General features: G+C 38.7%; 1 protein-coding gene across 1 annotated transcript in view; it reads right to left on the bottom strand.

The window, feature by feature from the left end:
- Positions 1–278: 278 nt before the first annotated feature.
- Positions 279–13,246, bottom strand: part of RAB39A (RAB39A, member RAS oncogene family) — a 48,083-nt gene continuing 35,115 nt past the window's right edge. Inside the window, exon 2 of the mRNA XM_036258566.1 lies at positions 279–1,388. Within this exon, the coding sequence (XP_036114459.1) occupies positions 962–1,388 (427 nt within the window). The 3' untranslated portion in view covers positions 279–961. The remainder of the gene's footprint in view (positions 1,389–13,246) is intronic.

Below are 13,246 nucleotides of genomic sequence, written 5' to 3'. Positions count from 1 at the left end.
CATGAACATTGGACATGGACAACAAAGCTGGGGACAGGGCAGGGAGGGGGGGGATCAGTGGGGGAAAAGTGAGAAACATCTCTAACAAAAATAAATTAATTAATAAAAAATTCTATATTTACCTATATTGATAATTTTGACAGTAGTTCAAGGTAAGTTGCATTTAATTAATGGTAAATTGCATTTAATTTTTGGAAAATGTCAGTATATAAATAAATTTGTTTTTCTTGTCTAAGGACAGTATACTATAACATCAAAACATCTGCTGATAAATTCATGGTCCTTTGTTTTTATTTTAAATATTTGCAATAAAATAATCTGAATCCTTAGAATAGCTTCATAAAACATAAACTTTTCGGGAGCAATAAATCAGAGAACAAAAATGAGTATAAAACTTATTTTCTTATGTTCAGGCAAAATTAAGGGAATAAAAACTCCAGAGAATGGTTAAAAACCTGGCACCTTAAACAAGGAACTATTTTTAGTCTGGTTGATACCTCCGAGATTGTTTTGTCAGTAAGTGAATGGCTCTAAGTCCCCTTTACTATTCAATACTAATAAATTAACCCAAGAGAGTGTGATTCCTGATAAAATCTTTTCAGTCAAACTATGTATGCACACACACAAAAAAACCATTTCAAATTGTCTAGAAAAATGAGTAATATTGACATATTTGGGCATTAAGTTTGGCTATAAGCTAACAAAGTGAGAGAATGGCAGTAATTTGGTAGTTTAAAGAAAAAGTTGTCTGCCTTGCCTGATATTTTAGCAAAATACCCAATTTTGTAGTGTAACAAGTAAGCATAGTGCTCTGAATCAAACAGACACCTTACAAAATAGTGTTCACATGGGTTTCTCACTTTTTTTTAATGCTTTCATTGCATCATTTTCCTGTTGATGTTGATATTCATCCTGAAACGATATCTGATCTGTTGCTGTTAGTTCTTTGGCATGTTTGAACTCAGCAGAAGCACTCTTTCCTGGGCTTCACTGCTTCCTCAGAAGAATGCACAGTATTCGGAACAAAACCACTTTTAACTCCTTCCCAGCCATCCTGAATACAAATCTCTCCCCTTTTGATAAGTTCATATATGTCTCTTGTCAAGATAGTGAAGGATTCCTCAACATTTGTAGCATCTTTTGCTGAGGTTTCTATATACTTCATGCCACAGTCTGCTGACAGTTTTTCAGCTTCTTCCCTTGTAACTTGACGTTGTGAAGCTAAATCACATTTGTGTCCCACTAGCAGAAATACAATCCGAAATGGTTGTACGTACATTTTTGCTTCTTCCAGCCAATCTTTCACATGTTCAAAAGATTGTCGGTTAGTAATGTCAAATACTAAAAATCCACCAACTGAGTTTCGGTAATAAGATCGAGTTATTGATCTGAAAAATAAGTAGAAAGAAAGGTTGTAAAAGGACAAGTTGTTCTTATTCCTCCTTTTCAAACCCCGTAGCACCATAATAAAATTTGAAGATACCTTAATGTGATTGAACTAGAATTTATAAAATAAGTATAAAGTGTCTTAAGTAAACAAAAATATTCTGTGAAACTAATTTGCAAGCCAGTTTCAATCACTAACAAGTTATTTTTAGATAGACAAATAAGCACTTATATGGTATGTCATCTTGCTGTATTTTAGGATTATTTTTTAAGTATCTGAAAGAATAATTATTGCATCAGTGTAGTTAAAAATAGGCACGCAGAGCCCTGTCTGTGTGGCTCAGTGGATTGAGTGTTGTCCCATGGATTGAGAAGTCCCAGGTGGATTGATTCCAGGTCAGGGCACATGCCTGGGTTTCCGGGCTGGATACCCGGTAAGGGGCGTGCAGGAGGCAGCCCATCGATATTTCTCACATCCACATTTCTATCTCTAAAAAAATCAATAAAAACATATTTTTAAAAAAATAGGCACACAGGAAGATTTGGTGAAGGGCCGAGGTTGCTAGCAAGCCAGATCTTAAGAATCTCTCCCAGTCATTTAACCCCTTTCCATCAGTGAAGTAAGAAACAAGAGCAAATTTGTTAAAATGTTACTTACAGGTATAGTCCTATGCTATACCTATTCAAGAAACAAAAAGTTGTTTGGCCCTGGCCAATTTGGCTCAGTGGTTGGAGCATCGACCTGCAGAGCAGAGAGTTGCGGGTTTGATTCCTGCTAGGGGCACTTACCAAAAAAAAAAAATTATTGTTTGGATGTGAGATGAGATATGCTAATGATTTTTTGCCTCTCCAGATCTAGTCTCTCCTTTCTGGGCCACAAGAAGCTGACCCTTTCAGAAAGCTTTCCCAGACTCCCTTGCCATCTGATTTGCAGTGGGGGTTAGCCAATGGGAGGTGCCTGCTGGAGACTGGAAGAAAGGGAGGACAGGTATTGACACCTCCCAGCCTCCACTGGGGCTGTGACTTGGCAGTGGTTGTATTCTTCAGCTTCTGGTCAAGGTCCTGCTGGGTCATTCCACTCCCATGGCTATGCTTTTCACCAGGTTCTGGTGATTTCATCCCTTTCCCTTGGCCCTCTGGCCAGGTGCTTAGTGACTTTGCACTGTTGCTATCCTTGAATAGCTTCACCATCCTTTGTTTGTGTCCTTGACCTTTCTGACATTTCTGTAAATTGTTACTTAATTAGACACTTTTCAGTTAACTTTTCAAGTGTGTTATTTGTTTCTGACTGAATCATGAGGCAAGGTGGCAAGACCATATACTGTTTTATATTTGTTGCCTTTACATATGTTGTTTTCTGTACCTAGAATGTCTTCTATCCTTTTTTACCTAGAAAACTTCCATTTCTCTTTCACCAGATCAAAAATCATATATATGAGAAGGCTTCCCTGCCATTGACCTCTCTCCCTCCACCTCTTAGGCATTCCTCTTATATTGCATTAGACCTTTAGCATACTGCCATTATAATTTTTATATCAATTTTCATAATGTTCTGATTGGAGTTGCTGGTATGCCTCCCACTAAATTTAAGACTTCTTGAGGGTCAAATATTTTTCATTTATGTATCTAACAATCTTATTACCTGGCAAATAACAGATCACTTAATGTTTGTTATACTGGGTTAATTAATTTTATTGGAGGAAAACCGCTAAGTGTTATATGAACCAGAGATTTTGTGTATCTCAGTTTCCAAGTTGTCAGTGATTTTGAGCATTGAGATCATCCATAAGCAAACTCATCTGTTACTTGCTAATGCATGAGAGATTTTTGTGGAGGACCACTGGGTTATTTGGTACTCTCAACTTCTGCATACCTTCATTATCCTTATTGTTAAAATTAGAGCTCAGTTCTGTGACCTGATACCACAAGTACCATTTGTTGTGGGAGTGTGAAGAAAGTATTTTACCTCCCTTTTCTTGCCATTTCTTCTGCTTTCCTATTTCTCCTCAGAATTCCCACCAGAGATATTCTCAAGTGATTATATATTTAAAAAATTTTTCTCAGTGACTACTGCATTATAGAGCCATTAACAATATAAAAAAACCTACCACTATCTTTAGCAGGTGACAAATAATGCAGTTCATTTAAGTAGTTTTTTTTTTTTTTTTTTAAATTGAGGGATAATTAATTTGTTATTGTTTTGCTACTCATCTTTTAAAAATTATCTTTATTGTTAAGAGTATTATAGATGTTCCTCCTTTTTTCCCTCTACTGACACCCCCCCCACTCCCGCTGCTACTACTCATGGTTTTTTTTTTTTTTATCCTCACCCGAGGGTATTTTTACATTTATCTTCAGATAGAGTGGGAGGGAGGGGGAGAAAGAGAGTGAAACATCCATGTGAGAGAGACACATCTATTGGTTGCTATCCGCACGACCCCAACTAGGGCTGGGGATGAACCGGAACTGAGGTAAGTGCCCTTGGCCGGAATTGAACCTGGGACACCTTGGTTTGCAGGCTGACGCTCTAACCACTGACCAAAACCAGCCAGGGCACTACTCATCTTTATATGTGTGAATTTAGGCAGATGTACAATGCCTTAAGAGAAACCTAACTAAGGTTATGTTATTAAATTGAAAGCTTTAATTTGTTTAGTACCAAGTCTGCATTACTTTTGTTCCCCATCCTACTTAATTTACCATCAGTATAATTTTTAAAAACATGCTTTTGCCCTGGCTGGTGTGGCTCAGTTGGTTGGAGCATTAGCCTATATATAAAAAGGTGGTGGGTTCAATTCCTGGTCAGGGTATATACCCAGGTAGCAGGTTTGATCCTTGGTTGGGCATATACAAGAGGCAACTGATCAATGTTTCTCTCATCCTCTCCCTTCTTCTCTCTAAATCAGTTAAGAAATATATCCTCAGGTAAGGATAAAACAGACAAACATGATTTTATGTTTTAAAACTCAACACTGAAATGCAAGTATATTAGGCAGAGGCATGTCTTACACTGTAGGAAATACCATTTTCTTGTACCTTGCATTTAATTTTGAAAACCTTTGGAATACAGTTGGCAAATAATTCTATAACATAAGATTATAGCAAACTATATGCAACTATGCTATAGAACAGCCCCTTATTAATGATTAGTTAAAATATAGGGTCTCAATATGACATCTGCCATTTTATATACAAGAAGTTGGTCTCCAGTTTCCTTGTTCGGGTACAGATATTAGGTTTACAATTCTAGGATGGTTAGGATTCAGATTCAGATATAGTTGTCCTGGGGGTAGGATTTCCTTAAAACAATTGGGCATCTCTGCCAATAATCATCCAGGACAGTAATTTTCAATCTTTTTTTAATCTCATGGCACACATAAATTAATTACTAAAATTCTGTGGCACATCAAAAAATACATTTTTTGCTGATCTGACAAAAAAGAAAAAAAGGTAAAATTTTGATTGATTCACACCGAATGGCTATTGTTGTGTTGGCTGTGGTCATTTTTTTATTTGACAATCTAAGGGACAAGAGGTCAGTGCCCTTGACTAAATAGTCAGGTACTTCATGTTTAAAAAATTCTTGCAGCATCCTGGTTGAAGACCACCGATTTAGGGGAAGAAAGAGGCCCTGAGACTGAAAATTGGAACTTGAAAAGGGGCTCTTACAGAGAGAGAGCATCTGTCTTTCTTTGGATCTCCTCTTGAGTCAAGACACTTAGATCTCTAGAAGTTCTTGAAGGTATTATAAAAAGTAGGGAACAAATACTAAAAGAACCAGGTATTTAGGGCTCCCTGTAAAGAATGCAAGAATTGATGATGAGTAACAATTCTTTATAAGCAATGACATCTTGTTGCATGTTACTTTATATCTATTTCCTTCTGGGCTTTGAAAAGTCTCATTAAATGAATGGATAATTTTTTTTTTTTTTTTTTTTATCCTCACCCGAGGACTTTTTTCCATTTTTTGTACAGATAGAGTGGGAGGGAGAGAGAGAGGGAAACATTGATGTGAAAGGGTCACATCGAGTGGCTGCCACCTGCACGACCAACCAGGGCCGGGGACAAACCGCAACCGAGGTATGCGCCCCTAGCGGGAACCGAACCCGGGTCTCTCCAGACCGCAGGCGGACGCTCCAACTGCTGAGCCAAACCGGCCAGGGCTGAATGGATAATTTAAAAAAAGGGAAAAAATAGGGAAGAAGAGAAGGGAGAAAAAAATGAATGGATTACAATCTGGTCTCAGGTATGTTATGGGAGTACAGTTATGAAACTACACCCTGGCAATACTGGTAAAGGGGATACAGCACCCTCTGAACTCAGTGTAATGGTGGTATGATGGGGAAGGTGAATTATGAAGGGAAAGGGGTCAGGGTTATGAGCTGTTAGCCACACTTTGTCCCTCTGAAGTGGAAGATCTGATTTTGATTATATCTGTTGTTTTTCTTTTTATCCTCACCCAAGGATTTTTGCATTTATCTTCAGATAGAGCAGGAAGGAGAGAGGGGGGAAGAGAAAGAGAATCATCAATGCGAGAGAGACACATCGACTGGTTGTCACTCACACTACCCCAACTGGGGAGGGGACAAACCGCACCTAGGTATGTGCCCTTTGTGGGACTCTCTGGACCACAGGCTGATGCTCTAACCACTGAGCAAAACCGGCCAGGGCTGATTATATGTGTTAAAAAAAACCCTACTTGTTCTTTTATACTGAGAAAGTTACACTATTAGCAACTACTATCCCATTTTTAAAGAATAGTCATCTCTTAGAATGTTTTCTCCTCCTCTTTGCCTTGACTAAAACCAGTTTGTCCCTGAGAACACAGCTTTCACTGCGGCATGCTCATATTGCTCATTCTGTAAGCTCAGAATAAGGTGGCATTTGTCTCCCCAGTGCCACTTCCAGATAATTATTCTCTCCCAACCTTGTAAAAAAAAAAAAAAAAAAAAATCCCCTGCTCCTTTGTGGCTATGCCATCTGGCTCATCTACTGTCATCTGCCAACTGCTTGGTCATTCTCCATATACTGCAGCTGTTTTATTTTTCTTTCTATCTCAATTCCTGTCATTCTGCTCACTGTTTTCAATATCCATTTAACAGTCTGATGTCATCTCTAAGTTTCTTGACTTCCTCATCTCTAATGAGCTTTCCCCTCCATTCTGCCTCTCTCATCTACGTCCTTTCACCATCAGAAATACCCGTTACCTCCAAAACCAAAAATTTAATCTTTTTTATCAAGATCTCACAGCCCACCAACATGTTTTTACTCTAATTCTTTTTTTTATTATTGAAAGTATTACAGATGTCCCCCTTTTTCTCCTGCTCCCAATCCCCTCCTGCCTTCCCCAACCTAAGGTCTGTGTCCACTGGTTGTGCATATATGCATATAAGTTCTTTGTTTATCTCTTCCCACCCCTCTCACCCCCCATCCCTCTGAGGTTTGTTAATCTGTTCCCTACTTCCATGACTCTGGATCTTTTTCAGTCGACAGCTTATTTTGTTCATTATGTTCCATAAATAAGTCCTATGATAATTCTTTAATTTCATTAAGATTTGTAATCCACTGACCAACTCTATCACTTTCTTTCCCTCAGTACCCTATCTTTACCTTCTTCTATATCTCAGTTCTATGAAACATCACTGTAATTGTTCTCTCAGAAATAGCTCAGTTCCCAAGCCACTCTTCATATCTTCTGTCATATCCATTTGGGAAAACTATATCTAGATCAGTCAAGCATGCAGCTGAATGTTTCTGAAAAAAATTACTCAACCAGGCAGGCTGGTGTCACTGTGAATTAATTATAATCAGTCCCAATGGGCATGCAGCACTGCCAAGGAATACTGCTGGTATCAAGAAAAAGTCTTATTTCTTCACATTTAGGTTTCTACAACAGAAAGAAGCAGAATTTCCATTCAACCTTCCTCTCCCCACAAGAAAACTGGAGGCACATTTTACTTCTCTTATTAGATTCCTCTATAGGAGGAAACATGGCTGCTCTGTCTGGTTAGTCTTTCTCAGGCTGGTGGGCAGAATCACTGTGTGTTCTAGGTTAGTACTCTTTCTCTGGTCCTTGGGCCAATGCTTTAACCGCTAAGCAAACCTGCCAGGGCTAGGTTAATACTCTTGTATAGTATCCTTTTCCTCTCTTTTTCACTTTCTGAATCCTTGATATTGGTTTGCTAACCATGAGAGGCAGGTTGCCATGTCTATGCTCATCACTGAATACCCAGTGGTTCCTAAGTGCCTTGCACATAGTGGGACCTCAATACATTCTTAGTGGGTGAATGGTTGATTTGGTAGGAACCATGAATACAGCTGATGGGGAAACAGGAGAAATGACAGAGGGAGTAAGAAAGTTTGAGGGAATGAGATAGTAGCAGTGCGTAAAAAAAAGAAAGGTACCCAACACTGGGTCACTAAGTTGCTATGAGCATGTCACTGTCAGAAGAGGATGGATCAATATACATCTATGCATCCTAAATATATATCCCATGAAAATACAGTGGCCAGTAATCTCTGTGAAGATTCTTGTGGGGAGGGGGAATCCCTTAATCTGGCATGCTGACAAAACCTCTCTAAAGGCAAGTTGTAGTTATCTTATGCCCCCTACTTTGTGGACAATTTTGAATTTTGGAGGATAATTGTATAATATTTGGATGTACCTCCCTGACCCAAAAGGCTACCAGCTTTAATAGGGCTGAAAGCAAGGGAAGTCCCTTCAGCTGGTCCATGCTACAATGCAAGCAGCTTTGCCACCTGGCCTATCATCCACCAGGGTCAATGGTGCAGGCCTGAAGTGCCTATAACAGACTGGTATGCTCTTTCAAGCCTTGAGAGGTTCCACTAGACAATTACAGGAGTGGCATTTTGGAATAAAGGCATGCTTTCATTGTCAAGAGCTAGTTCACTTCTGAGAAACAATTTGTGGCTTACAACCTTTCTTTGACAAGAGAGCACATAAATGCCTGGCTGTGGAATGCCAAGCGACCACAATCTAAGTGCTCACCAAGAGCTCTGTGTTCTCTGGCTCCTCAGATTGGAACTTGGTCACCAGCAGAAGTCATTTTGTTTCTCAGAAACAAGAGAGGTTATTTAATATTAAAATATATATATATATATATATATATATATATATGCAGGAATAGGGGTGGAATCTGCAGGGATCTAGAGTAACAAGGCTCAAACACCCAGCATGCCTACTCCTGCAGCATCCTCTCAGTGTATGACTTTCTCTGGATTGCCCTATAACTAGAGGAAAAAAAATTCAAGTCTTCCTTACAGATGTCTTGAAACAATATGCTGGCATTGGTCAGCCTCAATCAACATGAAGTTCAGCGGAAAAGAGAAACCCTCCATTTGTGGAACTTGTCTTAGAGGAAGGGATGGAGAGATGGAGGTAAAAATCTACACTAATTCATGAGCAGAGGATAAGGGTTTGGCATGTTGGAAAAAACAAGATTGGAGGACTGATAACAAGGAGGCATTGGGGAAGAGGTATGTAGATGGATCTAGAGTATGGACTCAAAGTGGTCATGCTGAAGAGATGGAGGCTGTGACTAGGCTCAACAGAGATTTTCTTTTATCTGGACTGTCACTGATTAATACCCAATTTTCCAGGAACTACTGACACCTTAGATATGGTACTTAACTCTGGAAGGGCCATGATGGAGGGGACATTGATATGTTATCACTGTAACAGACATTTAATCTGGACTCAAATGATATTAGCACCACCATCCATGAACTTATGGAATGCTTTATATAGCCATGGTATCCCATACTTTGATACAGATCAAGGACTTCACTTAACAGAGGAAGAGATAGGGAAATGGGCTGATGCCATGGAATTCATTGATCTTGTCACTGTCACATAGAGGCATCTTGCCCTATAAAACTGTGGGATGGGTATTAAGATTCAGTTATGTCCTGGCCAGTTTGGCTCAGCGGTTAGAGCGTCAGCCCACAGACCAGAGAGTCCTGGGTTCAGCTTCCACTAAGGGCATGTACCTTGGTTGTGGTTTGTCTCTGGCCCTGGTTGCGGTCATGCAGGTGGCAACCAGTCAATGTGTCTCTCTCACATCGATGTTTCTCTCTCTCTCTCTCTCTCCCTCCCTATTTTCCCATTCTATCTAAAAATAAATGCAAAAATGTCCTTGAGTGAGGATTAAAAAAAAAAAAGATTCAATTATGCCCATGTCCAGATTTGTAAAATTTTGGTATGATACTTCAGGATGTCTATGTTCTAAACCAGTGAGGAACAGAGTAGATGGTAATTTTTCCCCATAAATAGATGCTATAGTTTGGGAAACAAGGGGTGAAAGTGGGGTGATGGTGCCTCTCACAATTACACTTAATGAGTCACTAAATATTTTTTGTCACCCCCAACCCCCATAACTCTAAACTATGCTGATATAAAGTTTTAGTATCCAAGGGAGAAATATTTTCACTACAGAACTATGTGATGCTTCTACTGAATTAGCTGAGGCTGCCAACTGGCCATTTGGGGATTCTTAAGGCAGCAGGTAAACAGTCAAAAAAGGGACAACAGTATCATGGAGACCTTCTGTAGTTCTTGCTACCCAGAACTCCTGGGATCTTCTGGCTCATTCCAAGCCTGGTCCCTCCAGTTTCCCATCAAGTCTCTGTGCCTCAGACATGCTTGTAGTTACTTTCATTTTTTATTAAGGTCCTTAAGCTGGTTTTGTTGCTGGCAACCAAAGACCTGATTGATTCAGTCTGGATATATTTTATAACAAAAGAATGACACAAAGCAAAGACACAAATATTTTAAAACTTTCAACAGTTTCAAGAGACCAAAATTAATTATTTAAAAAAATTATTGTGCTGAAAAACACATGAGATCTACCCTTCTTAACCATGTTTAAGTGTATGGTTGAGTATTATTAACTATAAACACAATGATGTATAGCAGATCTCTAGAACTTGTTCATCTTGCATGACTATTACTCCATACTCACTGAACAACAGCTCATCTTCTTCTCCTCCCACCCCTTGGAAACCACTATTCTACTTTCTGATTCTATGAGTATGAACTACTTTAGATATCTCATATAAGTGGAAGTATGTGTCCTTCCTTCTATAACTGGCTTATTTAGCATAAGGTCCTCAAGATTCATCCATGTTGTAGCATATTAAAGGATTTCTTTTTTAAATGGCTGAATAATATTTAATCATATGTATATATCACATTTTCTTTATTCAGTCACAAAGCTTATTGTTATATGTATATTTGCTTTAGAAAAGAAAAATGATCACCTTGTTTATTTAAATGATATTGAGAGCACTGAAGTTTGCTTAGATTGACAATGAGTTACTCAATAAAGGATCAGTGCAATCAAGTGTGAATGATATCCCTTGGCAAATTTGAAACTTTTTTTTGACATAAATGACGTGATTACTGAGATTCTGTTTTTTAAAATCCTCACTCAAGGATACTTTTTTCCATTTATTTTCAGATAGAATGGGAGAGAGAGAAACATCAACATGAGAGACACACATCGACTGGTTGCCTCCCACATGACCCCCTGACCAGGGCCGGGGCCGAACTGCAACCGAGGTACCCACGACTCTTTGGTCCGTGGGCTGATGCTTTAACCACTGAGCCAAACTGGCCAGGGCAAGATTACTGAGATTCTAAAAATGTAAATGATATCTCAAATTAAACAGTTATCTAGTTTCCTGGAAGGTTCATAAAACAGGATGCTGTTGTCATATGAAGGACAAAAGTTCATAGGCCCTAGAATGCTCAAGATTATTCATATTGCCCAGCTGGTGTGGCTCAGTGGTTGAGCATAGACCCATATACCAACAGGTCACTGGTTCAATTCCCGGTCAGGGCACATGCCTGGGTTTCAGGCTCCATCCCCAGTTCTCTTACGTTGATGTTTCTGTCTCTTTCTCCCTCTCCCTTAAAAAAAACTTTTTTAAAAAAAGATTATTTATACTAGTTACTTATATATAAAATTTTATCTGAAAGTGGCAAGATTATATATACCTTACATGCTGTTATTATGAACTTGGTTGGATGTGCACAGGCCTCTTAAAAAAGTAACAAAATATAGAGCACTTGCTGACTTACTTTGGTAAAGTGAACCAGATATTCCATCCTGGAAATGCCCTTCTTGTGGTTTTGCCAATTGTAAAATAGGCATTTAGAGGATAGAAGCACTTTGATGCCAAAGGCTATTGGCAGCAAGCAGCCTATGAAAGCATTAGTCTTGTGAGAGCCTCTGTTCACCATAATATTATGCTCCTACGACACTTCTGGGAATAGTCACTGTGTTGATGCTTTATTTACCTGCTTCACTTGCCTTGTAATCTGGGCCTTCCAGACTTTCAGGAGACTAAACAAGTTTCCTCATTCCTTTATTATTACTGATGCTAACAGTCCCTCCTCCCCTTACTTAAGATTCTGAAACTTGAAGCTTATAACTTACATTATTATACATACAAACATTAAAATAATTTTTTTTTCATAATCCTAGGGTCTTTCCATCAAAATTCAAGTTTGTGGTTGTGGAGGCTATATAATACAATAAGACACAATGGGCCATATTCTCTCTCTGAATATGGGAATTTATTCCCCTGACCATCTTGTATTTTCCTTTTATGAAAGATCATCATTTTATGATAGTGAGTCCTTCTTATCACCTCCAGCATGCTCTATTCACCATTTATCCTCTGTAGCAATAAACACATTCTGATATCCTATCTAGTGTTTCCAGCTTATTTGGTTTTAGCATTTCTCCGTGAGAGCAAGGATTTTTGTCAGTTCTTTTGAAATGCTATATCCCTAAGTATCTAAAACAGACTGGACACACATGAATCTTACCAATATTTATAAATGAATAAAGAACTAGGTCAAGTCCAGCCAGTGTGGCTCAGTGGTTGAGTGTTGACCCATGCACCAAGAGGTTGCCGGTTCGATTCTTGGACAGGACACATGCCCAGGTTGTGGGCCCAATCCCCAGTGGGGGGCATGCAGGAGGCAGCCAACTGATGTTCTCTCTCATTGATGTTTCTCTCTCTCTCTCCCTTTCACCCCCCCTCTCTCTAAAATCAATAAAGAAGAAAAAAAAAGAACCAGGTCAATAAGTTCAGATTTTGTCAGACTGTGCCCAGCCAGCAAATGAATGCTGAGCAAATGGGAAAATAACAGAGAGAAAACCAAAAAAAGCTTATCGTCTTTTGATATTTATAGTACAAATCTGTGAAGTCCAAAGGAGAGAAATAAACTGAATAATTACATACACTATAAACATATAGGTGAAATAATCTACATTTTCTTTAAAAAAACAAAAAACAAAAAAACCTGCCATATTTGCCCTGGCTGGTTTGGCTCAGCAGTTGGAGCGTCGGCCTGTGGACCAGAGAGGCCTGGGTTCGGTTCCCGCTAGGGGCACATACCAAACAAAACAAAACAAAACAAAACAAAACAAAACAAAACAAAAAACTGCCGTATTTAAATAGGAAATAATTCAAATTGTACTTTGCAGTGGATTCTGGAAGGCGAACAACTTGTGTGTGAAAACTGAAATAATTTAGAAATTAATAAGAAATGTTTCTAGCTTCATTAATTGACTATAGGTGATAATGCAAGGATGCTTATTTTCTATTGGGTATTTTACCAGAAACTGTACAACAGATTTCACTTATTCCAAAGCTTTCAGGAATGCTCTTGCAGAACAAAGATGAGACGATAGCCAGCTTTTGATGATTATTTTATTTTCCATATCACATAGTGCATTATGTTATCTAACATAATTAAATAATATTTTTCTTGGTTTATAATTCTCCAACCATTTTTTGTGATTTCTGTTTGTTGGGCTTCCTCTAT

Source organism: Molossus molossus, unplaced genomic scaffold, assembly GCF_014108415.1.
Source record: "Molossus molossus isolate mMolMol1 unplaced genomic scaffold, mMolMol1.p scaffold_m16_p_13, whole genome shotgun sequence".
Classification (NCBI taxonomy): Eukaryota; Metazoa; Chordata; class Mammalia; order Chiroptera; family Molossidae; genus Molossus; species Molossus molossus.
This window is presented reverse-complemented; position numbering and strand designations above follow the sequence as displayed.